Below are 27,189 nucleotides of genomic sequence, written 5' to 3' on the forward strand. Positions count from 1 at the left end.
AAAAAAAATTATTCTAAAGAATCCTTTATTAAATAATAGAAGATTTTTAGCCACTGATTAACCCGAATTAGCACATGGTAAAAATATAAATTTAGTTTGCAAAGTAATTTTAATTACAACATACAATTAACTCAACAATTTTATTCAGAATCTAATTACATTGGTTAATTATCCATTGTTTCGTATTAAATTAAAAAATAGTTCTTCCATTTATTTATTTTTTTGCTTGATAAATAAGCATTACTACAAACCTTTTTAATTCTATTCATTTGATTAAAAATGGTATTTACATAAACGTTTTTGGAAACATTAGAATTCTATGTAATTAGTTTATTTATATTAAATTTAAAATCATTTCTTTTATGGTATAAATAAACTATGCAGATATTTTCTTCCTTTTTAATACTTAAATTCAAAAAATTAAAATTAATATTATCGTCATTATTACGAAGCAAGATTAATTCCTTGGAGCAAATATTATTTAACAAAATTGTATAATTTTGAAAATAAAAGAAGTTAAATCATCAATAAAAGCAAAACAAATTTAATATTAAGAGAATAATTTTTTTCATTATAATGTAAAAATAAATTAGCTGAGAGTGATGAATAATTAGATCATTGAGATATTCCTTCAATTTGAACAAAAATATGTTTTCCAACGAAAAGATAATTATATTTAAAAGACAAAAATTAATTTGAATTTCCCAATAATCAAAATAGCAATCAAGGATATTTTTAAAATCGTAGCAATAACTCAAAAGAACGTATGTTCTGTAGAGTTATTGATATCTTTTAGTTTAGTCTTTTAGGGAAAGCTATTAAAGAAATCTTGGAAATCAAATGTCACAATATACAATAATTTTATTTTGTTTAATAAATTATAAAATAGATTGATTATTAGTGATAATCCAAGAAAAAAATTCCATAATATTTTTGATAATTTTATTTAAATAGCTTGAGAAAATTATGTCTGGTTTAGTTAGGCAAGCATTAGATACACAATTGATTGTTCTAAATTTAATAGGAATTTTATGAAATTTTGGACACATTATTAAGTATAGAAATTGCATATTCTCAATTTTAATTTTTTACCTCTTATATTAAGCTAAAATTTTTTTAATGATAACATTATTATTTGAATTAAAAAGCTTAAATTTTTTACTATTATTTAACTCTTTATTTAAGAGTTCAACATAGAATTTTTCACAGAAGATTGCATATTTATTACTAGCTTTGTCTATGGGGGTAATTACAACATTTTTTTGTAGTTAGTTAATCTATCAATCAATTTTGAAAAAAATTGCTGAATTCTTATTAAGTTTTCCTTATTATTAAAAATGAAGTTTTTAAAGTAATAATGAACAGCCCACTTTCATTCTGTTAACATACTTAAAGTTAAAGAGAAGCTTTTTGATATCTTTAAACAAAATTTAATGTGATCATTAAGAAAGTATTTTATAATCTTATTAATTGATATATGGTAAATGGATCTAAATTTTGCGCCTTTTAACATCAAATCTCGTAGTTCTAAGTTTTCTTCTATATTTAAATTATCAGTATGTTTATGATGTTTATCAACAAATTCAAAATATTTCTCTTCTTCACAGTGACATTCATAATCGGAAACTTCTCTAAATGTTTGCTAATATCATTATAATTTAAAGTAGTTCTATCTAAGAGTCTTATAGCTTTTGATTTTCTTAAAGTCTTTTAATTTAAACAAAGTTCTTAAATTTTCAGAAATATTATGAAAAATAAACAATGGATTTTGAAAGTTAGTAACGAATATATAAGTTATCAAAATTTTTCTTTTTAATTGGTGAAAATGTAAGCCTTTTTACTTTAGAAAGATCGAAGCAAATAATTTTGAACTGCAAACTAATGAAAGAAAAGTTGTTAATAAGATCCTTAACTTATAAATGTATCATTATCTTTAATAGAGAAAATAAAATCTTTTATTTGTTTAATGTTGTAATGTTAATTAAAATCTTTTTCCTTATTAAAAAAACATTTAATTTGTCACCTATAACATAGTTTTATTATACCCTGTTTACCGTTTACCTCAATTTGTACGCTTACTTTAATGTGACAAAATGAGTAAGTTAAAAAGTTATTATTAATCTGTGTATGTTGGAAGGTATCATTTAGTCCATATGGCAAGATTTTTTTGTATAAAAGCTTGTAATTAATTTCTTTTCGTGGTCTTAAATAAATATCTTCTACTATATCTAAAATATTAATTTTAACTTTGTTAAAATTATGTACTTTAAAATGATTCAATTATAGGTCCCCTCTGAATTAAGCTCCTTGAACCGTTTACAACATGTATAAAAATTTAAAATATTTAGCATATTTTTTACCAGGCATTAAATTAATATTTTTGTTCAAGTATATAAGAATAGGCTCAAAAAGCAACATCCCAAATACACGAAATTAGAGAAACGAATTAAAAACTGAAAGAAAATGAAAAAGGAAAATGAGTTAGGATAAGTCTGCATTAGTAATGAAATAAAAAGAAAGTATCCGTTACATTGATCTGGAAGAGAAGAAATAAATATTTTATGTTCATTTAAAAGATTAAGTTTTTGATTGATTTTTAAATGTAATTCTATTAATAAAAAAATCACCTTAAGTAATCAAAGATATTTTAAAAGATAGGAAATAAATATGTGTATGCCAATTCTGGCATCACACTAATGTTGTTTATTCTTGACAAATCCATCATCGGACGGTTTTAATAATTTTATTTTATCCTATAACCGTCGGTGAACAGCCGACGTAAATTTGGGTTTACGACTACTAATATTCAACTCCGTAGCCTTGTAATTTTGAACCCAATCCAGAAGAAAATGGAACTCCTGGATCAAGTATTGGGAGAAATTCGATAATTTATATTTTTTCACCAAAAGTAGAAAGGGAAATAGTTATATTTTCTTAAGCAAATTGGAAAAAAAGTTATATTGCACTGTAATTTATACTAAACATTTTTTAACTGTAGTTAAGAACAAAATGATTTAAATTTACGGTACATATTTTTGCTTCTAAATTCTATTTTTGCTTCTTTGTTTCTAAAAAAACTACTACTTTCTAAACCTAAAAAATTTAAATATTGAAGCAGAGATCTTTGTAATATTTTTTTAAAAAAAAATACAAGTTTTTTTCTTTGCTTGTGTTTAACTGACTCTGTTTTAAAACCAAAATGTGTTTAAAAATGAGTATATATACATATTTTTTTAATTTCTAATAATATATTTAATAGAAAAATTATTTTCAGTTCTTTTACCTTTCGTTTAGTTATGGCAAACAACGCTACAATCTAAATTAATAGCGACCGTCTTTAATTAATAAATACTAGTTAATTAAATTAAAATTAAATCCGCTATAAATAAACATAATAAAAAATGAGCTTCACAACATTAAAAAAATATTTTCAATCAATCAGTTTAATAGAATTTATACGCATCTTTTTAGTTTTGTTGTGATACTTTACTTAAGCATACTGAAAAATAATCCTTTTTTAAGGTTTAAAAAAAGTTAAGTAGATAAGAGAAATTTCTACGTCTGGTATCCTTTTTAATGTCCTGTGCAATTTAATTAAATTTTTTCAATTTAAAAATCGTTAAAATAAATATTATAGTTGTAGAAATAATATAAGTTGTTACTTTCTATAATAGAAAGATATTAAGGAAAATCAATTAACTTCTTCTTTTTCTATTATTAATTAATATATTAATATTAACGTCCACCAATATTAATCCATAACTTGATCATTGTGTTACGATGGAATATGTAAATTGTTTTAAACTTGAGGCTATTTTTTTATAAAAAATATAATACAAAAAAATTATTTTTTGTTAACTTAATATTTCAGTGAATCTAATTAGCAGCACAGCCTTTTGTCACAAATCTAAAGAAATACAGTTATCTTTACAGCGATATTTTAATATGAATTTCTAATTTTATTTAAATTGACTCAAAATATGAATGACTCAAAATATGGATTGAATAAACTCAATATTAAAAATGAATTTTTACTTGACTTAAATTGTCCTCGTATTAAACTGATGTGACGTCTTATGATCAAAATTTCCACTAATTTTGAACTAGATAGAGCACATAAATCTGTACTGAAACTCCGTTTTTGATGACAATGCATCATACACGATTCAATCGTTTTCTAACTGATGTAAATTTCGTTGAAAAATTTTTTTTCTCTGCCTATATCACATTTTTTTTAATATTTTTAATAGCAAATGCTATTTTACATTTTAAATCAACTATATTTCATGAATTTAGCTAAGAAGAAGTCATGAAGGAAACATATATATGCCAACCACTGATGTTAATTCAGAGGGAATTTATCGATGCGAAGTTTCTTCGGAAGCGCCTATTTTTCGAACTGTGAAAGGAGAAAGAGAGATGAGGATTTATGGTGAGCAATAAAACCTTTTCTTAAAGTGTTTTTTCTTCTTCATCTCTATTCTTTTCTTTTCTTTTTTATTAGTTTCTGTATAACAATGATATTGAATCGCATTATTAATACCAATGAAATGAAAAGTTTTATTTCTTATGATCACTTTTATGCCAACATTTTGTCAATTTTAGCATTAATGTATGCACCTTCTTCTTGTTTGGTATAAATTTTTATTTTATAAATACGTAATTTTTTATTATATATAATAAAAAGTATCTATTTAATGTCTCTCATTCATTTCACTGATTAACGAAATCTAAAATTGCATTGTTATTACCTTCTTTGCTTTTGTTCAGTTTTTAGAATTTTTTAGAATGTATTTTTATTTGGTTCAGTTAGAAGTTAAATGCTTAATTGTTTCCTTAATATTGTATTTAATTCATTAATTATGTTAATTTTTATCTTCGACAAAGTTTTCTTATTTTTAATTAACATATAATCAGCGTAGATTCAATGGATATTTTACTTAAATACTCGTTACAAAATCAAAGATTTCTAAAATTGATGTTTGTTTAATTATTTCATTTACAGAATAGAAAAATCTTTTTTAAAATATAAAACTTTAGCGTGCCTAGATTTTTTAAAGACATCAAGCATCACTCCAAAGGGAGTAAATATTATTGATTTGAAATATAAGTAATTTTTGAAAGAAAAAAACAATACAAAACGTAATATGTTAATTAAGTTTTAAAAGCAATCGAAATTCAATAGAAAAATCGCTAATTTAATTGAAAATATAAGCTTTATAGTTATCATTTCAAACTAATTTAGTCAATCCTCATTATTTTATTTCATTCAGTCAATCCCAGTACAAGGCCTCAAATCTTGGGCAGCAAACAGCATTATGGTATTGGAGATATGGTAAATGTAACATGTATATCTGCACCTTCAAGACCAGCTGCATTTTTGAAGTGGCTTATAAACAGCAGAGAAATTGAGGTAAGAATATACGCATAGTTATAGAATTTCATATATATATTAGAAATTTATAGTTATTAGTTTACTTTTAAAGGTTTTGTTAAAAAATATTGCTTACGTTTCAATTATTTTGATCCCCAATACAAGCTTCGAAGAAACATTTTTGTTCAGGACAACAGCAATTTGACATATATGTGTTGAAAATGCACAAACTAATTATTTTTCAGAAAATATTTATAATCGTCGTTGAACCCGATTTTGGGTTAACGCCTACTAATGTCCAACTCCTTAGCTTTGTAATTTTGAACCCTATTCAGAAGACAAGAGAACTCCTTGATTAAGCATTGGGGGAATTTCGCCTTTGTGGAGGACTTTTTTGATGGAACTAACCCACATCCGCGATGCATGGATAGGAAAACCACGAAAACCTCCCACAGTTAGTCTGACGGAAAGGGGACTCTATCCCATGATCCGTCTACCACTGAGGATATTTTACGTCAGCATCGTGATCGGTACAAGCCGTATGCAGAATTCGTATTGACCAGTTATCGCTAGGATTTAAATCCAGTTCACCCAATTGGAAGGAGAAAGCTCTATCCCCTGCTCTTACTTGCTTAAAAGCCATGATTTTATTTTTAGATTAAAAGTTACCAAAATGTAAGATATCAATTGCTTCTGCTGCATTATTTTTTAATAATAATTATTGTTCTAATTACTACAGCGTACTTTTTATTCTGATTAGAATTCCTGAGAGGGGATCATTGTTTCTCAATATTTCTAATAGTTTAAAAAGGCATTTCTAAACTGCTCCAAAAACTCACTGTCACAGACTGGTTCAAATAGTCATAAAACCAATTATGTAACTGAATACTTGCAATTTAATTAGTTTAACTATATATTTAAATTAAATTATAATAATGAAGTTATAATTTATATTTTTATTATAGCCTCGTAGTAGTCAACTTCATCGCCAAACCCCAGTTGAAGAGCCTGTTGGTTTGTTTACATCGATTCTTGTGTTGACGTTTTACGCTAAGCATGAGCACTTTGAAGATGGAAAGATGAGATTACAATGTGAGGCCATGATTTCTCAAGCACACATGCTCAGAAGTGAGGAAATCACGATCACGAATTCAACAAGAGCTGCAGCTGCAACTTTGTCCGATTTTGGTAAATTCACTTTTTACTTCCATTTGCTTCATTTGCAATCAACATTTTTTTAGTATTCAGGTGAAAAAAAGAGTGAACTTTATGTAAAATATACATAAACTAAAAAAGCGTGAGAAAGCAAAGAAAAAGCTGATAAATAAGGATATTGTTTTGGTTCTTCAATGAAAAATCTTCATCAGTGTCCAAAAACAGAATCCAATAAATAAACACTGAAGTTCTGTGTCTGGATATTTAGGTTATATATAACATTCCTGATAGACGAGAAAAATATATAATCAAAACTACAAGAATATGAAAACATTTACTGAGTTTCTGGGTCTGTGGGAAAGCGAAAATGAACAGTAAGTTTTTTGGGAAACGCTTTAGTATTGATTTTGGTAAAATTAACAATAAAATGTGTTTTATATTGTGTAATAAAGTTTGGTAAATATGGTGAAATTCCATACAATTTGGTAACTGTCATGATAGCTTAGAGCACGTAATTAAAAACATTTATTTGGTTAAATTTAATTTATGTTCTGTGTTTTTTGTGAGAAAATAAGAACTATATATCTTTGAAAACCAGAATTTCCGTTAAAACGCTACTATATGAACAGGAAAATTACCAAATAAATAGTTTAGAGACCATATATTTTAGTTTTATTACCAGAATTATGGTTTTTGTTAATAAAAATGTCAATACCATGGTGCTTGGTAATTTTATCAGTTTTTTTTCTGCGTATTATTTTACTTGTTTCGTTAAAACAATATACTTCTGTTTATAATTTGTTTGTTTAAAAGGTTTGTCATTTTAGAAATAATTTTTAAGCGATTTGAATTCTGTTTGATGTTTGAACATCGACGAAAGTTCTTTATTACACAGAATTATAAACTTTATTATGGAAATCTTATGGAAATTATAAACTTTATTATCTTGTTGGATAATTACCTGTGCTTCGTAATAATAAAAAATAAAGAATAAAGGATAATAACAAAGAAAGTATATAATCAATAAATCAGTATTAATCAATACTACAGAATTTGGCACGAAACTGAAAAACTTCAGCAGAAACAATTCATAAAGCTAAAATAATTGCAACTTTTATTATTGTTTGTTGTCCTTCAGAGCAACTTTATATTATTAAATTAATCAAAACCTGCTTTTAAAACTTAAGCTCATCAAAATAAAGTTTAACTATTACAGTAATGCAATTCACATCGACAATGAACAATGCGATTGTTGTTTAATGCGAATTTCCACAATTAAGCAATTTTTCACTTTAGTACATTACTTATTTTTTTAAGAAAGGAGTCCTGATTTCTCGGTGTTCCTCTATTATACAGGGTTATTCATAATTCCATCCGGAGTTTCGAAGCGTTATAGTAAAAAAACGGAGACGAATATGGCAAAAAAGATCATATAAAATTGTTCCGAAGTTTTAAGCAGTTGCCGGTAGATGGCAGTAACATGTACCACTGAAGCCAGTTGTAGTTAAGAAAAATGGTGTTTACAGGCGGAGGGAATTATAAATAAACCTGTATTTCGAATATGAACTGATATAACAAATAAAGAATGATTTATGATTTTTTTAAACATAATCCCGTCTCCGATCTTCCGGTCATCAGTTCAACATAATAAAGAACGATAAGAACCGATCTCCAGAATTTTTGTCTGTAATATAAAATAGAAAATAGTTGAGAATAGTATAGGACGTTACTGAGTTGTTCTCTTATCATAGCCACGTCGTAGTTGCTAAGGGGCTAGGTATATGTTTCTATGAGTCCTAGATTTTTACGTATGGCTACTTACTGCCATGAATGTTTGAAGAGTCATATATTCAGAATAGGACCTCCATTCTATTAAAGATCTATTATTCAAAATGTAAAAAATGCATGAAGAATATTTTTCTTTTTTGGTTAAAGGCGGGCACTTGGGTCTGTTTCCAATTGGCCTCAGAAATGCCAGAATTGCTACTTTCTATCATTACCCAGTGAGCACCTACGGCTAAGCCACTGCGGTGGAGTAGCGTCGCCCACGTCATATAACAACAACCCGTTTATAGGGCCGGCACGCTAACCACTCGGCCACCTGGTCGGCTGCATGAAGAATAAAAAATGGGCAAGCCCAATTAACTCTATTTCGAGCTAAACAGAGCTGTATACTGGCAAACATCAAAAGCATTGTATTTTAGTTATTTGAAGAAAAAAAAAGAATCTTCTACATACAGTAGAAACTGTGGTGCAATACCTATTACATTTTGTTGTTGATAAACTCTTAAAAGTGCACGATGCATTACTTTATATCAAGTTAATACCTAACAGAGCATCAAATGATGCAATTAAATCTTAACACCAATAATTGATAAAGTTTACACCAATATGCAGCTCATTGGTGAAGAAGATTGTATAAGGCCGAGTTATTCTGGTTGGTCTAACGTTGGGATCATGAACGTGAAGATAGGAGTTCGAATTCTGCCGACCAAAGAATCGTCGTGCATTAAATAGTGTCTGGTGTTCTTTAATTTTGTCAGGGTGACAAAGTCCTCCAAGCTCCTATAACAAATCAATACCTTTGGGGGTGCTGAATTGGAGATTGATTGTTCTCTGGTTCAGGTCAAAATAACGATCTGTGGATGAATGAATGGAGTATGATTGAGTCCTTCCTGTAAAGCGAGATCTGACTTGTGTGCGGGTGAAGTTGTATTGTTGATCATAGATGGCGCCACTGAAAAAACAAGAAACGTACCCTAAACTTTAAAAACCTTAAAAATTCGCTTGATTTTAAGCAGGCTTGCTTGTAATGGCAAGTGGCATAAGTTACAACAACAGAATATACTTAAATTTGCTGAATAATTAGGGAATATTAAAACTATTTAACTAAATCTCTGCGTGAAATAATGGTGGGGCATTTTTAAATGTATAACAAGTGCTTTTGGACCATTATTAGAAGTTTGTGGCCAGTAATCGTGCAATTCAAATACAATGACAATATAGAGGTTTGTTTATATGAAGTGTACTGGTGAAATATGAGTTTCATGCCGGATTTAAGTGACAAAACGGACAGAGACTACCTAGGAAGTTTCACTTCACTTTACATAGTGATAAAAAGTATTGATTGTTGCAGACTGTTTGCTAAATAACTTCACTCTTCTTATCGGATTGATTAAACAAGTTACTGACATAAACTGTTATAATATTCTTGTATGTTTTTAGTTGTACAACAAAGATATTTATGTTCTCACAAGATTTACATAAATCTATAAATCGTATGAAATAATTTTATAGTACTTAACTATAAAATTATTACATACGATTCTATTCGTTTTAGTTTTGTTCGAATTCATATTAATATTCTGTTTGTGCTGTGCGCATGCTCGATTAGCAATCGAATTTTCTTTTAAGAAATATTATATGTATGCATCCTAAATTTATGATTCTTGTTTTCATAAAAGTAACGACTGATTCTTATGTGAATCATATTTTACTGCAATTATTAATTTTAGTGTTACTCAATATCAAACATGGAGGCGGGTACTTACATCAAATAGTTTTAAAGAACATTCTAGGAACACCAATGACTATCCTTTTTTTCGGTGTGGTGCAATACTTCGTGAAACACTACTTTGCTGTTTGCCTCTATTTTTGGTATTTAGATACGTCAAATGTTTTTTTTTTCACAAAGCAGTTGAAATTGCAACAAAGCCGAATGCTAGAACATATGAAAATTTTCCTCTTTCAAATATTCCAACGAACAGAACAAAGTCTAATGCTAGAATATATGACAAAATTTCCTTTTTCGAACATTCCAACGAACTGTACAAAGCCTAATGCTAGAACATATGACAAAATTTCCTTTTTCAAACATTCCAACGAACTGATTAATTGATATTTTTGAATGCTTTTTGGATAAAAGGTTAAAACTACCCTTTGTACATGCTGTATGAATTTCAAGATCATAGCACAAATATCTCTGGAAATATGAAGTGGTTACCCACGAGCATACTAATTTTTTCTTATTATAGATTTTTTTAAAAATTACTGAGTCAATTTATTCCTTCTCTCAAAAATTTTAAATTTTAAATATATATAACAAGAAATTAAGAAAAGCAACTTTATTTCATCATTAAGAGTATTTTAATTTTTTTAAACGTGAACAATCGCTTCTTATTTAATGCGGTTAAAGCACAGAAATAATAAAATAGCCTTTAAAGGCGAGTATTTGAACGTATATTAAAAAAGGTTTATGTTTCACGAAAATACTTTAGACTATGTCATTTTCCGTGCCAATTTTAAAACTCCTGATAACAAATTGTTTTCTTTTATGACATATTATTTGTGCCTTTAACATTTTATTTTATGTAATTTAACTTTTGGAAAGTAAACTTCTCGCAGAAAATATTTTCTAAGTAAGTACTTTTATAAAACACCATTTAATGCTTTGGCACTGCCAACGCCAAAAATGGATGTGACTACTTTGGAAGATACTACTATGGAAATTGTAGTATTGGCGACTACTATGGAAACGTTCATACGAAATTCTTGGATTTAGTGTTTTAAGACACCAATGTTCTTTTGGTGCAAAGCAGTCGTGACTATTTTGTTTTTCATTAAAACACTGCACTTTATATTTACAATAAGATAAGATAGACATAAATGTCAGTAACTTTATTTTTAAAATGCAATATAAAAATAATTATTATTAATTTAGCATGCATCTATACATCTAATCAAAAAAAAAGATAGTTTATGCATCAAACGTACGCGTCTAACGAAGAGAATATTAGATGGATTCGAATTAGGCTTAGCAAAACGGAGGCGAATAGAAATTTTACGTTATAAAATTATTGAGTGATTTAAAAATAAAAATTTATTTATATTCTTATTACTCAACTAAAAAGGTGAATATTTTAACTGCAAATTTTGCTTCTGTTAATGAATATCAGCTTAAAAGACAGCAAAAAGATCTCGCCTACTCATTTGATATTGCAAACAAATAACTGACGATATTCAAAAGCGGACGAACATTGGTGTTAAGGGAAGTAAAAATAACTCTCGTATGGACGTGAAAAACGAGAATTTGTTGTAAGTTTATTCAATTTTAAATGTTTGAATTACACCTTTTAAATTGTATTTTCATGCTCGTTTTAAAGTATTCCTTTATACAATTGTCTGGGTTGATCAACATCAGATTCGAAAAAATATTACACTACAGGTTTTACAGTATATGTAAATCATACATGGTGTGTTTTTTTCTTCTCTTTATTTGTCATATTAAGGTTGAAACAAAAATTTAAAACTCAATAACCAAAAACACTTTTTTGCTAATTTTTATGATTTATGATTTTTATGTTTTTTTTATTTGTTACAATGAATATTTTTATAAAGCACCATTTTATTGCATTCAAGTTTTAATCTTAAATAAAACATAGTATTTTATTCCATTATATTTGTTTGACATTTGAAGTTGCAAAGTTTTTTTTAAATATAATCACTATAGTTTATTTTACATAGAAGTAATATTAGATACAGATAAATATTTCAAATTAAAATAATTAAAGTTTAAATGTCTAAAATTAACAAGCAATAACAACATTTGAAAAGTAAAATACTTTTATTTTATTTAATAGAGAAATTTATAACTAATCACATAGTAAGACTATATACATTGGAAAAAAATGTATACTCAAATATCATGAAACTTTCTTCATTTTAGACGAAATCGCTTTCAGTATATGCTCTGAGCGAATATTTTGTCAAAGTGACGAAATAACTATCGCCACTTCTTCGAGCAAACATATTTCGCCAAAAGTAAAGAAATATTTCGTCATTCTCGTCTTGTAATTTTTCCTAAAAAACAACCTTGTAGTTTCTTATGTGTATAATTTTTCTAATAAAAACTTAATCGTGGGCACAATTTCGGCACAACAAGGGCAAATAGAATAGGGAGATTAATTACACCCCTCAGTGAAATTCGAATCCCAGATCTTCCTGGTAGGAGGCCAACTCCTTGATAATACAGACAGATCGGCTTAATTTGTCACTTTACTTCTGATTGTCTGGTCTTAATTCTAGTTTCGTCATTCTGGTTCTCTTCTCCAACGCGTTACGACGAGGTTTCGAGATACATTTCAAGTAAACATTTTCAGTGTATCTTTGTGTGTTCACCTTTCGTCATTTCACGTGATTTCATGATAGAATCATTCTCAAAATTAACGAAAAAAATGCTCAAAGATTGAAAATCTTTAGAGTTTCGTTTCTGAGAGTGTAGTAGAGTGAAACTATGCATAGTAACAACGCCTCTAATAAATATATCTTTTTTTATGTTGAAGTTGAACGCGATTCATCATTTAAACAAATTTATGACGCCTTTTTTTGCATAATATTCTGTTTTGATGACAGAAATTAACTATAATCGTAAGTTGTTATTGTTTCCAATCCCAGCTGGGATATAGCAGAGCTATACCAGATCCATGAGGCTGTGAGTTTTCAAAAAATCGAGGAAAAGCAGAGGTCTCTCAATAGCCTCTTCCATGGTGAAATCCAGGCAATCAAGTAGATGGTGAGGACTAGCCTTGCTGGAGTTGAACTTCTTACAAGTTGGAAAAAGTTTAATTTGTCCACTAAAAGTGAGGCTCTTAATATGCCCACTGACAAATCTACAGGTAGCGGTTTGGTCGGCACCTGTACCCTGAAGATCAAGGGCTCCTCCAGGATGCTTGCGGGGATACCAATTGTGATCCGGTGGAACAAGCCAATCTTTATTAACTTTAGATTTGTGGATGGAAAATAATTCAGAGTAAGTGAGGGCCGTGTTTGGGGAGGCTGGGAGGGAAGTACCTTCTTTTGCCAACTGATCAGCACGTTCGTTGCCAAAAAGACCCACGTGTGAGGGTATCCACTGAATATGGATGTCATGGTAATAAAATCGTAAGTAATTAATATTGATCCTACTATTAATGAAATGAAGACACTTGTTGCGGAATATTTTTCTGAAACATTGATATCAGCAAGCTAACAACCGTAGTAAAGCATACAGGTAGAACACCAAACATGCGACGTCACTGCTATTCAGCCATATTTATGCCGATTCTTAAATGAAAACTCTATCAAAAGAATGTACAGAATTGCTATCAAAATAATACACTAAGAATTAAACTGTAAAATTTTCCACACTTGTTGGAACACCCTGTTATTTAGGAAAATGGAATTTTTTTCTTCTTTCACATGGTTCAAATATGGCAACATTTTCATTCTTTTAGATACCATGAAAGATGGTCCAACAATATCAGGAGGTAAGAGTGAATACCAAGTAGGTGAAACAGTGGATGTCAATTGCACCGCCTCGAGATCTCAACCACCGGCAGAACTGCATTGGTATATCAATGACAAAGAGGTAATGTACACTGCGATTACTTTCTAATTGTAAACACAAATATTTATTTTTCTTATTGATGGCACTGAGCTATTCCGTTCTCAACAACGGAAGATGCCGAAAGAGATGCTCATTTGACAATACCCATCGGGTACTTGTTAATCTGGGTTTCAAAGCGGCACAGCAACAGTTACCCGTGTAAAAGGTGGGTCACTTTCGCACATCACAAAACAGAGAACAAACACAAAGAAAAACACCCATGTGAGCGGGATTCGAACTCTCGACCATTGGCTTCAAAGTCAAGTACCCTGATAGACCATAAGATTGCCAATAACAAATACGGATACAGTAAACAGTTTTAATCTGTTTTATTTTATTTTAAAACATCTAACAGTGTATAATTATAACTGATGCTATGTGAGCAGTGATTTTTCGGAGTATAAAGCATTCGTTTCCCCCTCCCCCAAGGAACAGGTAGGAATTTTAACGATGGCTCGTTGATACGAATTCTGCTCCAGGATCGTATTGACTACAGTGCTGATGTAAAATATCCTTAGTGCTAGACGGGTGATGGGTTATAACCCCATGCCATTGAGTAGACCATTGGAGAATTTCGTGATTTTCCTCCCTACGTATAGCAAGTACTTCTATTAAAATGTCCGCCACGAAGGCTACTTTATCCAACTGCTTGATACAGGAGTTCCCAAGCCCTCATGGTTGTGTTCAAAATTATAAGGACACGGAGTTGAACATTGATAGTTGCAAACTCGGAATCGGGTCGGCTGTTCAATGTCGGTTATAAAATAAAAATTGTAATGAATCGTGCAAATTCTTTTATTAAAAATGCCCTACACTTAGCCCACTAGTGATTAAACAAAAGGGACAAATTGTGGAGAATGTTTCTCCCTTAAACACTATTTCTCAGTTTTCTTCAGATCTGCTGTTCTATTCAGATCTGCAGTCACTATTTCTTCAGATATGCAGTTCAACACTGGTTATAAAATAAAATAAAAGTTGCAAAGCTTTAATAACTACCGCATTATTCGAAGTCTGTCCATTTAAGAATCGCAGTCTTATAAAAATCGGTTTTAAAGTAGAACCATAAATGCTACTGACAAAAAGATGTCAAAACTCTTCAATAATAATTCTTAATCATTCTCAGTCATTTTTTTAAGAGTCACTTAAGTCATTTTCAGTAAATGTTCAAACTGTCTTAATTAGCCTATACTGTCTACTGCGAATGAATTAACTGCTTAACTGCCGTAGATTGATATGAGTAAAGCGTTGAAACTAATTTTGTTGACACTAACACAGAATGCCCAAATGCTTCTAAAATTTTCACTTTTGAACTATTTATATTAAAAAAAAAGAATCTTGTCATCCAACTAATTTGCATATTATCTCAGCAAATATTTTTTTTCCAATGGCAGGCACTGAAATTTATTCGTTTCGCCTTAGAAGACGCCAGAGTTGTTACTCATTTCGCGTTACCCAGTGGGCACCTGCGAACCAAATTCATGGAGGCGAGTACAGTGCCCACGTCGCACTGCCACTAACCCATTTACAGGATGGGCCACATTCATACATCACACACAACAGAGGACAACACAAGAGAGAGAAATATCCATGCCCTGTGCGAGATTCGAACCCGCAGCCATTGGCCTCGCAGCCAGGCGCGCTAACCGCTCGGCCACCTGGCCGGCATCTCAGCAAATATAAATAGATTTAACGAACTTAATAGATAACTTAAATAGATTTGATATAACTCATTAAATCATATTATGTTACTTAAATAGATTTGATAAAACTCCTTAAGTCATATTATATAACTTAAATAGATTAGATATGAAAACTCATTAAATATAATAAGATAATAGATTTGATGTGTAATAAATGGATTTGACTACTATGAATTTCTGCAGGCTGCAATTAAAGATACAATTAATGATACAAAGATAAATCAACTTGTTACTTAATATTCCTTAATAATTACTTATTACTTAAATAGTGCAAAGAAAAGTGTTAAGTCCAGAGAAGTGTATTTTTAGAATAGATTAGATATAAAAACTTGTCAAATATAATAAGATCCCTTAGTATAATAGATTTGATGTGTATAAAAATCGGATTTGACTGCTATGAATTTCTGCAGACTGTTTAAAGATTCAAATAATGATACAAAGATAAATCAACTTGTTACTTAATATTCCTTAATAATTACTTATTACTTAAATAATGCAAAAAAAGTGTTAAGTCCAGAGCCGTGTATTTTTAGAATAGATTAGATATAAAAGCTCGTCAAATAGAATAAGATCCCTTAGTATAATAAATTGATGTAGTATAATAAATGGATTTGACTGCTCTGAATTTCTGCAGACTGCTTAAAGATACAATTAATGATGCAAAGATAAATCAACTTGTTACTTAATATTCCTTAATAATTACTTATTACTTAAATAGTGCAAAAAAAAGTGTTAAGTCCAGAGACGTGTATTTTAGATCGATGTATTTTTGTAGAATCATATATGTAGCTTACAAACAATGATTTGTTTAATGTTATAGGTGAGGACAGAGCACCTCATAAAGCGTCCATCTATCATTGACCGAGATGGAGAATCAACAGTCCTGGGTTTGCGTTTTGAAGTGAAATCTAGACACTTTATTAAGAATGAGATGAGATTGAGATGCACGGCAACTCTGTCTGAAGTGAAAACAATGACAAGTGAACCTCAAGAAGCGGAAATAGCAGAGCAGAAGGAATCCCGTTTGCATGTAGATGATCATCTTAGGGCTCAATCTGGTACGCAACACCTTTATACACGTAGTTGACTGCTTTTCATGTTATTTAATATGATTGATAACATATAGTTTAAAAAAAAGGGTATTACTACCCTTGCCCTTGCACATTGCACTAAGTTCTTCAATTTTGTTTTAAAACTTCACATTGTAATCAATTTAATGTTTCAGCAAAGGCAAGCAATGCTAGTAAAAAGTAAATTAATATTATTATGGTACCATTTTTGTCCCATTATGTCACATCTCTTTCAATCTTCTTTTATTTGATTTTAGTATTGCATTTAAAGATTCGTTTAAAGAAATGTTTAAAGATTCGTAGTTACCATTAATTTTGTTTTACAATAAAAATTTAAATATGTTTATTTTTTAATTTTAAGATAAGCTTCATTTACTTTTATAATAAACTTTGAGTAAAACTGTTTTGAGTCAACGTATAAAATTAAAATGGAGAATGCAAAATTACCATTTAAAATTCTAAAGGAAATATTAAAAGCATTGCACTGTAAAAAAAAAAATAAATTCAGGCTGCCAGTAGATTCACCCACAAAATTCATTTTTACCGAAGCATGTTACGGAGCAAATACTCTAATATACCGCAATTTTTACAGTAATAATTACCGTAAAGTTACTGAATCACTCTTATAACAGCAAAATTTACGGTATATTATTTTATGGTAATGACGGATTTTACGAAGCATGTACCTGACGAGCCGTTACTTTATGCTGTAATTTGATCAGTAATTTTTTACAGTGCATTGCAATAAATATTACACACATTCTTATAGTTATTGAAAAGTTGAAAAAAAAATTTTTAAAGATAATCGAACAAAATTATTAAGTTTAAACTTCAAACCAATCGAATCGGAATGACCAGTGGATCAAATATGTGATAATACATCGAAACATTTTAGAATCTTATAATTGAACCGTTTTTTATTTCTAAATAACAATCAGAGTTTATCGCTAAAAAAATGAAATGATTGCGTTGCAATCATGGGAACTGACTGTAAAACGCCGTACATTGTAATGCATAAAATTATACATTGTATGATTTACTAATTTTACATAAATTTGTACTTACCTAAAAATTATGTCCTAATAAGCCTTTAAATAATAATGAGAGCTTGTTTCATGGATACTTGCTAAGGTACTTTCTTTTTTTATTTTAGTTTCAAGTATATCTACAAACTTTGATGCATCAGTCATTTCCTTATGGAGTATTATTCTCATATCCCATCTATGGTGTTTACTATAAACCACGGAAATCTATGCATTTGAACCGTTTTTTTAATGATTCCCTTATATGTGTGGCAGAAAGGAGACACAGCAAAACATGTACCAGAGTCTTTCAAGTGTGTCGCCAAGAAAAGGGATAGAAACCAAATCCCATAAAATAAATGCTTTTATTTCGGAAGAAGATTCCAATAATAATCAACCGGATGGAATCGTCAGTCTTTACATTGTGATCAATGGTAAAACTGTATGAGAAGAAAAAAGAAAAGTAAAGCGAGCTCTGACCGGGGGGAAAAAATGCTGGCTTATTGACGGTAATGGTGAGAAATAAGATGGTCGTAGCTTATCACTGATTTTGTAAAATAAAATGATGAAGAAAAAAAAAAAGAATTCGAAAGTGTGTTCTACGAAACCGGTGAACAATCAAGATATGTCTGTGAAAGCCATTATTGTTTGTTTGAGACAAATTTTCTTATTTGTTCTTCGTTTTTTGGAATTGGAACGGAGGAGCGAAGCCTTGCTTCTTTATTGATGTTTTTTACTCAATGGATTACTTTTTCTAATGGACTAAAAAGGAAAATGTAAAAAAGTGTTTAAAAATGTGAACAACTTGAATTGCCTTGTACAAAACAAATGAAGCCATCCCTCTTTCACTACACTCTTTTTTTATTTATTTATTTAAAGTTTGTGTATTTTAACACGGGGAAAAGAAAAACGAATAAACTTACCGTAACTGTTTGGTAATGGCATTTCAGGTAAAAAATAATAATTCTAGTTAATAAAACCCAATTGCCTGGCAATTTTTCTTTTCTATTGGTATTTTTTTGTTCATATGGTAAGAGTATACCAGAAATTCTGAATTTCAAAATTCTGTTTCGTATTACCACATATTACCATATATTTAGCAGAAATACATAACTGAAAAGTAAATTTAAACGAATAAATGACTTTTAAGTGTCAAGATAAAATTACCAAATTTTACCCTATTTACTAAACGTTATCTATAACAATAACGTTATCTATAACAATAATATTATTATCTATATCTATGACAAAACACTATAAAACAATATTTTATTGTTAATCTTCCCAAAATTATTTCGAAATCGCTATGGATACACCTTTTTAGTGCTACCATAGAGTCAGAAACACGGTAAATTTTACTATATTCTGGTAGTTTTGACAATACTTTTTCTCAGCGAAATAAATCCTTATTTAATTAAAAAGAACTTTATTGAATTTGTACAATTTTTCCGACAATGTAGGTTATGTTTTATAAATTTTACAATGGAAAATCCATTTTTTTTTGTAGTTTCTTATCAATAGTTTGCTAAATTAAATTTGCAAGTCTTGAGCTTTACGCCATATCTACCCAGCAAAAAACGTATAAAAAATAGTAATACAGGGCTGTCTGAGAAACGTATTGAACAATAAAAAGTAAGTAAGTATTGTTTTACGTAATTAAAATGTTTAAACGCTGATTTTCTTTTTAATAAGATAATGATCCCCTTATCATCAGGCTAACCGTGGGGGGCTTTCGTCCTTTTCCTCTCAGAATAAGATAATGATTATCGTGGTCACTCAGAGGATAGAGAAATCGCTTCCCAATGACATGATCCAGGTTCGAATCACAGTGGCGGCAGGTTTGTACGAATTCTGATCACATTGGCTCCCAGTGTTGACGTAAAATATCATCAGTGGTTGAGGGATCATGCGTTAAAATCCCTTTCCAATTGAGCTAATCCTTTGAGGTTTTTGTGGTTTTCCACTCCATGCAACTTAAATACAGATAAGTTTCATCGAAAAGTCCTCCCCGAAGTCTAGTCTAATGATTGATCTAGGAGTTCCCTTTTCTTCTGGGTAGGGTTCAAAATTTTTAATCTGTGGAGTTGAATATTGAGAGTCGTTAACTCAGAATTGGGTCGGCTGCTAAACGGCAGTTAAAAAAAATAAAATAATAATGAGATAATGAGGTTTTTTATGCTTCTGAGCGTATGAACAAGGATAACGCGTCTGACTTTTCAGACGGACATTAATTAATTTGAAAATGGAATTAATCTGAGCATTTATTTTTTTTTCGAAAATTATATTAATGGATAATAAATGGGTGTGCTTGGTTTGTTTTGTACAAATACAGTCCAATTTAAAAAATATCTATAATATATGCTGCTAATGCACGTTGTAAATGCACATTGTGAAATTAAAAAAAAATCTGTTTATACCCTCTTTGTATCAAAGTTGGGTTTAATATTCTTTTAAACATGTAAATTATGTACATACGTTATCAACATAAACTTCTCTGTAATATATCTAAAGCGTTGTGATTGAAAAAAGCATATTAAAGCTTGTAAAAGAATTTATAAAGCTTTATTTGTTCTTTTTGCTAACATGATATTGCTGTAAAATGTTTCAAAATTATAGCTATCATAAATCATTTCAATTTAATCGTAGGCTATGATAAAATATAAATTTTCAACTTAGATTATTATTTATATAAGTCAATTATATTTCAAAAAATTTATTGTTTTGAGCATTTTTGAATAATTATTTAAAACCGAAATTCAAAGGAACGTTATAGTAATTCAATAAGACTCAAAATATTTTAATCTAAAATATATTTATTTTTTATGATATCATAAAAAATCTAATTACTAATATATTATAGTGAATTTAATACTTGTTGTAAAGATTTGATAAAAAAAACACTACGTTTTATTGTGATTCATGAATTGTTGAAAGAAATATATTATTTAGACGCACAAACATGTACAGAAATTGAAATATCTTAATTAGTTGAGAGTTATATATAAATGCACAGAAAAAATTATTTTAATTTACTTTGGTGTAGTTGAATTATTCCATACTGATTTTTTCGCTAATTAATTAACGTTTTTTAATTAACGTAACCAAATTTTTTAACGTTTTAAAAAAAAATTGTCTCATGCACGTATTTTTTTTAAAATTTACAGATATTTTCATAGTTATTTTCATGGGTCATAAATATGAGAAAAATCTCTTTGAAAATTTTGGAATGTAATATATTTATTACAGCCCATAAATTTTAAAATTTATTTTTTGTTCTAAAAATTGATTTAAAAAATTAATGCCAATTAATTAAAATAAATAATTTCCCACGTCGAAAATTCCTTAACTTTTGTAGATAATCTTCAAAAATTCAAGAATAATATTTTAGTATCACTATTTTGACTATTTATTTGGAAAAATAGTAATAATTACTGATTTCTAAAATCTGAGTAAGCATGTATTATTTTTTTAAATTTCTAAATATTAATAATTAAGATCAATTTCTTAATATGATTTCAGATATTTTAACATTTCATTATTATTATTTTAACAGTTTCGCCAAAAAATTTTAAAACTTAATTTGAAATTATTTGAATTCTGATGAGTAACGAGATATTATTTTTCCTTGCTTTCGAAAAAACTAAATTTTATTAACTCTGAAATAACAGTAATTAGATTATTAAAAACCTAAGAAGATAAAAGCTCTACTTTTTAATAAACTTTGTTCTAGTAGAATTTAGTTTAGTAGTTCATTGAATGAAAAAGCTATTGGTTTTATTAAGCACTTTAAAATTTAATTCCTGTGTTATATTCTTACTTAAAAACTTCTTCGGAAATTTAAAAAAAAAATAATAATAATAAAATAAAGATAAATGAAGTTAAGAGATGCTTTCAACATTTTTTATTTGGACAGATAAACTTAAAATGTAATTAATAAACATTAATATTATAAAGATATATTTTGTATGACATATGCGACAATTTAAAAATAAGAGAATGCTTAAAAAATATCGAAAAATTGCACTTTAATTAAAAATTTAGCCGGATATAAAAGTGAAATAGTTTTGGTTTGTTTCAGTTCATGCAGAAAGTAATGTATTGAACTGGTTGACACTTTCGAATTGGAATTTTTGTAAATCGGAAAATTATTGTAAAGTTAATGTAATTGTTTACTATTAATGTACTTATGAAAATATTGATGCAATTATAATGAATAATTTTCCTTATTAATAGCAAAAAGAATCTTATTTTTTATATCGCGTAGTTTTCTGTAAAATCATGCCAAATATATTACAAATTGTAATTTAATGGTTTCAATAAAGCTCAAATGGATACTTCATGCTTATTGTAATTTTTATTAGACTTAGAAGTTTTACAATAAAATTTTTTTTATTAGACTAAAAACTTTTTATTGTAAAATAAAAATACTTTGAAACAGACGTTTTTATAATTCCCAAAAAAAGCCTGAATTTATACTTAAAAACAACTCATTTAAAATTATTTTGTTGTCTAAAAGTATCTTTATTTTTCAGCATTATTCATCTGCAAAATATTTAAATAGAAACTTGGCAATATCTTCATTTTTCTACAAAATTTATGTACATTTTGATTTAAAAGTACAAAACAGTTTTAAAATGTACACTGTAAAAAATCCAAAATCAAGTTACAGCAAAAAGTACTGGCACACTAAGTGCGCCATCCGTAAAATTCACTTTATCGTACAATCCATTTTTCCATAATCTTTACGCTAATATTTATTAATTCCAGTGATTTTACAATAAATATCATTATAAAAATTACGGTATATCAAAAAGTTTTGATCCGTAAAAAATGGATTTTACCGTAAATCGGTACCCTACGGTACACGGTAGTGCAGATACTTGCGTGGATTTTACGGTACGGACTTTACCGTAATGGAATTTACAGTAAGTACTAATATCTTACTCACCCTAATTTTTTTTCTTTTTTTTTAAATAGCAATCTCTCTGAGCATTTCCCCGCTTTAGTATTTCAAAATCTGAACTCTTTCTCACTATTTTCTTTGCATGTAACTATTTTCTTTAACATGTAACAGCTCTGTCAACAGATCTTATTCATTAAATGTTCTTCCATGCGAGAACTAGTTTGTCTCAATTTAAAACGTTCCACAAACATTTTGTTAGCATCTATAAAATTTAATCAACAAATATCAATTTATCAGTCAATTTGATCAACAATCAATTTAATCAACAATCAATTTAATCAACAATCAATTTAATCAACAATCAATTTAATCAACAATCAATTTAATCAACAATCAATTTAATCAACAATCAATTTAATCTATGATCAATTTAATCAACAAATTTATATCAATCAATTTAATCAACAATTAAATTTAAACGACTCAACTATGGAGTTTCTCTCTCAAATTTAGAAAGATTACTCAAAATATGTATGAATATCTTCATGCGCAAACAATCGACTCTCTAAAAGTTAACACTAGTTGCATTCTGAGCAACATTCACAGCCACTTAACAATAATGGTTTGTGAATGATATTAAATAACTGAAAGGCGTGCATAGAAAGCAAACATTCTTTTAAATTTTATCATTTTCGTGACCACCACTTTGTTAAAAACAGAAACAAATATATTTCTATCACAGCAAAGATTTACCCTTGCAGAAATTTTAGGTGTTTGTGATATTTATTTGAGGTTGTTTTGAAGTGCCAAGGTTGATTTTGAAGTTTTTTGAGGTTTATTTGAAGTTTACCTCAAAAAAAAATTTAAAAGATCAACCTCTCAAGCTGTATAATCAATGTGAATGAAGTTATTTTTATTCACATTTGAGGTTGTTGGAAATCTAATTTAAAGTAACCAGCTTAGAGAGGTTATTTTGCATGTGTACTGTCTATTTTTTTTACACGTCAAGCGAATAAGAATTTTTGAGATGTGAATAATTCCACCCAATCTCATGTAATAAATATTGCTGAGTTATATATGATTATGATTTTATGAGGGGTAAAGAAGGTTGAAATTGAGGTTTATTAATAAAATTATTTTAGGTGCAAAACATTACCTCGTTTTCAACCTCAGGTGTATTTTGTTTACATCTGTCAACCTCAAAACAACCTTAAAAACATTTTATTTTCTGTAAGGGTAATGTCTCAATAAAAAAGTCACATTAAATTATTTCTAATGAACAAAATCCAGCTTTGAGCTTGTACGTATATAAACTCTTACAATTTCTTTCAATGTTTTAACCACAAAATGACGCACCACAGTTGACAAAATTTTTTTACGATGTGTGGCGATTTTAGTTATGCTTTTATTACATTAAGAGACAATCTTGAATATTATATACACACCAAACTAAGAAAAAAACGTATGGTCTAAACTGCCAGAATGTGGTACAATTTACCTTGTTTCTGGCTCCATCGAAAATACTAAAAAGTTTGCTAATTTTTACCACAGCACCTGAATAATGATTTAGGTAAAAATAACAATGAAATATAGTTTTTTTTTTCTTTCATGAGATAAAATTTGGTAATTTTATCATGATATCTTTGAACATGTCATAAAAATATTTACGAGGTTTGATTTACTTTTCAGTTTGCTTTTTAATAAGATCTATAATTTTTAAAACTAAAATTTCAGGCAAATCGTTACTGTCCGAACAGGAAAATTACAAAATGAATGGTTTAAGTACCGTATAGTTTGGTTTTATTAACCAGAATTATAGTTTTTTTTGCCAGAAACGTACAATGACCATACAATATGGTAATTTTACCAAAATTTTTCCCCATGCCGCAAGAGAAGTTAAACAATAACTTTTCATTTAAATTTAGTGCAACTTAAATAAAAAGCATTCCTACATCTTGCAGCTCTTTATTCTATATAATTTTTTCAACAAATATTCATCAAATTTCAGATAAAGTGGCTAAAAGGTATCCTGAATGCTATTTATATACTTCCTAACATGAGTTGTAAAATAATTCAGTTTAATGTAAATTCAATGCAGTGCCTGGAGAAAAAGAAAGCATTTTATACAGTGTAACTCCTTTTCTATTTTTTTTCCAAAATATTTATTAAATTTCAAAGAAAGAATCTGAAATGTTTATGAAATGTTATATTTCAGGAAAACTTAATCTACTTTTTACGTTTTCGGTTTTCTTTTCTTGATGTCTGGTCCTCTCGGGAGAATATGTTTCTTTGAATAAAAAAAAAATGTCGTGACATTATGATTAGTTATTTTATTATCATATTTAGTTTATCAAACATAAAACATCCCTTTATGTTTTCTTATTTAAAATATACTTCAGTTTCTTAGGATTCTAAATATTCTTTTTTTCTTCCTTAAGAAGATATACCCTTTCCTAATGTTAGCTAAAACGCGTCTTCCGTGAGTTTTGAATATATTTTGATATTAACTAACAATTTTCGTTTCGGGCTTGGATGTTATCATGTTTCAAATTGTAATCTTCTTTAGAGCTTAGAAGATTTCCAATCTTCGGATATGTTATATTTTGAAAACGTAAATTCAAATTTCCTGTAAAGGTTTGGCTTAGTTTGAGTTCTGTGGAGTTTATTTATTATAGTTAAGCTATTTTTATTATCTTTTATGAAAGAGGAATCCCGTCATTTTTCCAAAATGTCAATTTTGGGTAATGAGTACAGAGTTACAAAACAATAATTAAAATAAGCTTACAAATTATTTAAAGCTCACGTTTAACATTTTCTGTTCGGTCAGTAAAGAATTTAAAACAATTTTTTTTAATTTTCTTGGAATTTTTTTTAATTTTAGTTTCGAGAATTTTTTGACTTTGGAATATATTTATTTCAGGTTATTTTAACTGTTTTAAACCTGCAAACATTAAACCTCATAATTTGCATCTTTTCCAATGGCTGATTATTAATGTTAGAAATATGTTATTCTTCAGTCATTCTTTAAAAACTTTGTTCCTTAAAACCTTTACTAGTGTTCATTCTTTTTTTTACCACACTGTAAAAAATTCTGGAGTAAATTACGGCATAAAGCATTGGCTATTTGGGTGTATTATTTGTAAAAATCCATTTTTACCGTAAAATATTATACAGTAAAATATTATACAGTAATTTTGGCCGTAATATTTACTTAAGTTGAGTGATTCAGTGATTTGAGGGAAATATAACTATAAAAATGCGGTATATCAGATTCATATTCCTTTATAAAAAGATTTTAAACCGTAATTTGATCCGGAATTATTTACAGTAAAGAGAGACAATAAAATAATAAAATTATATATTAAACATAAAATTTGATACAAAATGCAGAACTGATTATAAAATACAAAAGAAGGCCCAGACATGATCAATAATACCTGGACGCCATTTCAAACCATTTAAGTGATTAATACTTCTAAATGATATTGTAAACGAGGTTATAATGAATTTTTTTTACAGAAATGGTTGCGTTAAATGAGCACTCAGTTTCAAGAGAAAATTTTAACCACGTCATTGTCTATAATTTCGAGTCATTTATAACAGCCAAGTCCTTGTCACTAATTGCATAGTGAAAATATGCTTATCTCATCACTTCAAAACGAAAATATTCTTTTCTTAAAATAATAGCATTTTAAGAACTATTAAATACTTACCAGCGAGTATTTCATAAAAATAACTGTCATTATTCGTTTACTTTTTAAAAGCGAAAACTTCCCAGCGACTTTTAACTTTTTCACCAAAACTGAAAACTTGACTTCCATGGCCGTGTTCAACAGTTGGTAAATTAATCACAAAAATTAGCCTAGTCAGTAGGAATATTTTTTTTCCTTCTAACACTTAAATTCTTTTTTAATATTTAACTTTTTTTCACTCCGTCATTGTTCTTAAACCTTAACAATGAAGGTCATACATCGTAATTATTTATCCTTGCCAAATATTTCACGCAGCATGATTCTGCTTTTGCTAAAAATTTTTGCCTGGTTAGAAATACATAAATCATTCTTCTGGAAAAGTTTCATTATGATAAAAACAAAAAACTTACACCCAAGAACAGCACGTCCGAGTTAAAAATCGGTTCTTTTATCTTAATTAGTATTCAGAAAACAAGGGGACATGATTATGTCTTAGAAACCCGACTATTATGAAGACGTAGAATGAATTTTTATCTTTTTGAAAACTACTTTTAGGTAATAACTCATTACAACGAAGTGAAATCCACGTCTTTCAACGTGTTTGCATTCGAGAGTTAGTAACTTTGAAAGGAATTGCATTGTTGTAATTAATCCTTAGTTGATCCGTTGCCGAACTAGATGAAATAACCTTGTCATTGTTTTCGAGTGACTTTCTGGTCGCTAAACGTTAATTAAAATCAAGAATTACGCTGATTGTTTTCCTGTGGCAGCGTATTCAGCAATTAAGGTTGTATTCAGACCCGCGCTTGTTTTGTGCTTAGATTAAAAGTTCCGTTGTATCAAAGATACA

At 28.6% G+C, this 27,189-nt stretch overlaps 1 protein-coding gene across 1 annotated transcript in view; it reads left to right on the plus strand.

The window, feature by feature from the left end:
* The window catches only part of LOC107447418 (uncharacterized), a 93,872-nt gene extending 73,978 nt beyond the window's left edge, over positions 1 to 19,894 (plus strand). Inside the window, exons 3-8 of the mRNA XM_016062333.4 lie at positions 4,297 to 4,432; positions 5,274 to 5,413; positions 6,340 to 6,562; positions 13,801 to 13,934; positions 16,473 to 16,710; positions 17,876 to 19,894. Of these exons, the coding sequence (XP_015917819.1) occupies positions 4,297 to 4,432; positions 5,274 to 5,413; positions 6,340 to 6,562; positions 13,801 to 13,934; positions 16,473 to 16,710; positions 17,876 to 17,961 (957 nt within the window). The 3' untranslated portion in view covers positions 17,962 to 19,894. The remainder of the gene's footprint in view (positions 1 to 4,296; positions 4,433 to 5,273; positions 5,414 to 6,339; positions 6,563 to 13,800; positions 13,935 to 16,472; positions 16,711 to 17,875) is intronic.
* The last annotated feature ends 7,295 nt before the right edge of the window (positions 19,895 to 27,189 follow it).

This window comes from Parasteatoda tepidariorum, chromosome 1, assembly GCF_982258835.1.
Source record: "Parasteatoda tepidariorum strain Cologne lab strain chromosome 1, Ptep-v5.0, whole genome shotgun sequence".
Lineage (NCBI taxonomy): Eukaryota > Metazoa > Arthropoda > Arachnida > Araneae > Theridiidae > Parasteatoda > Parasteatoda tepidariorum.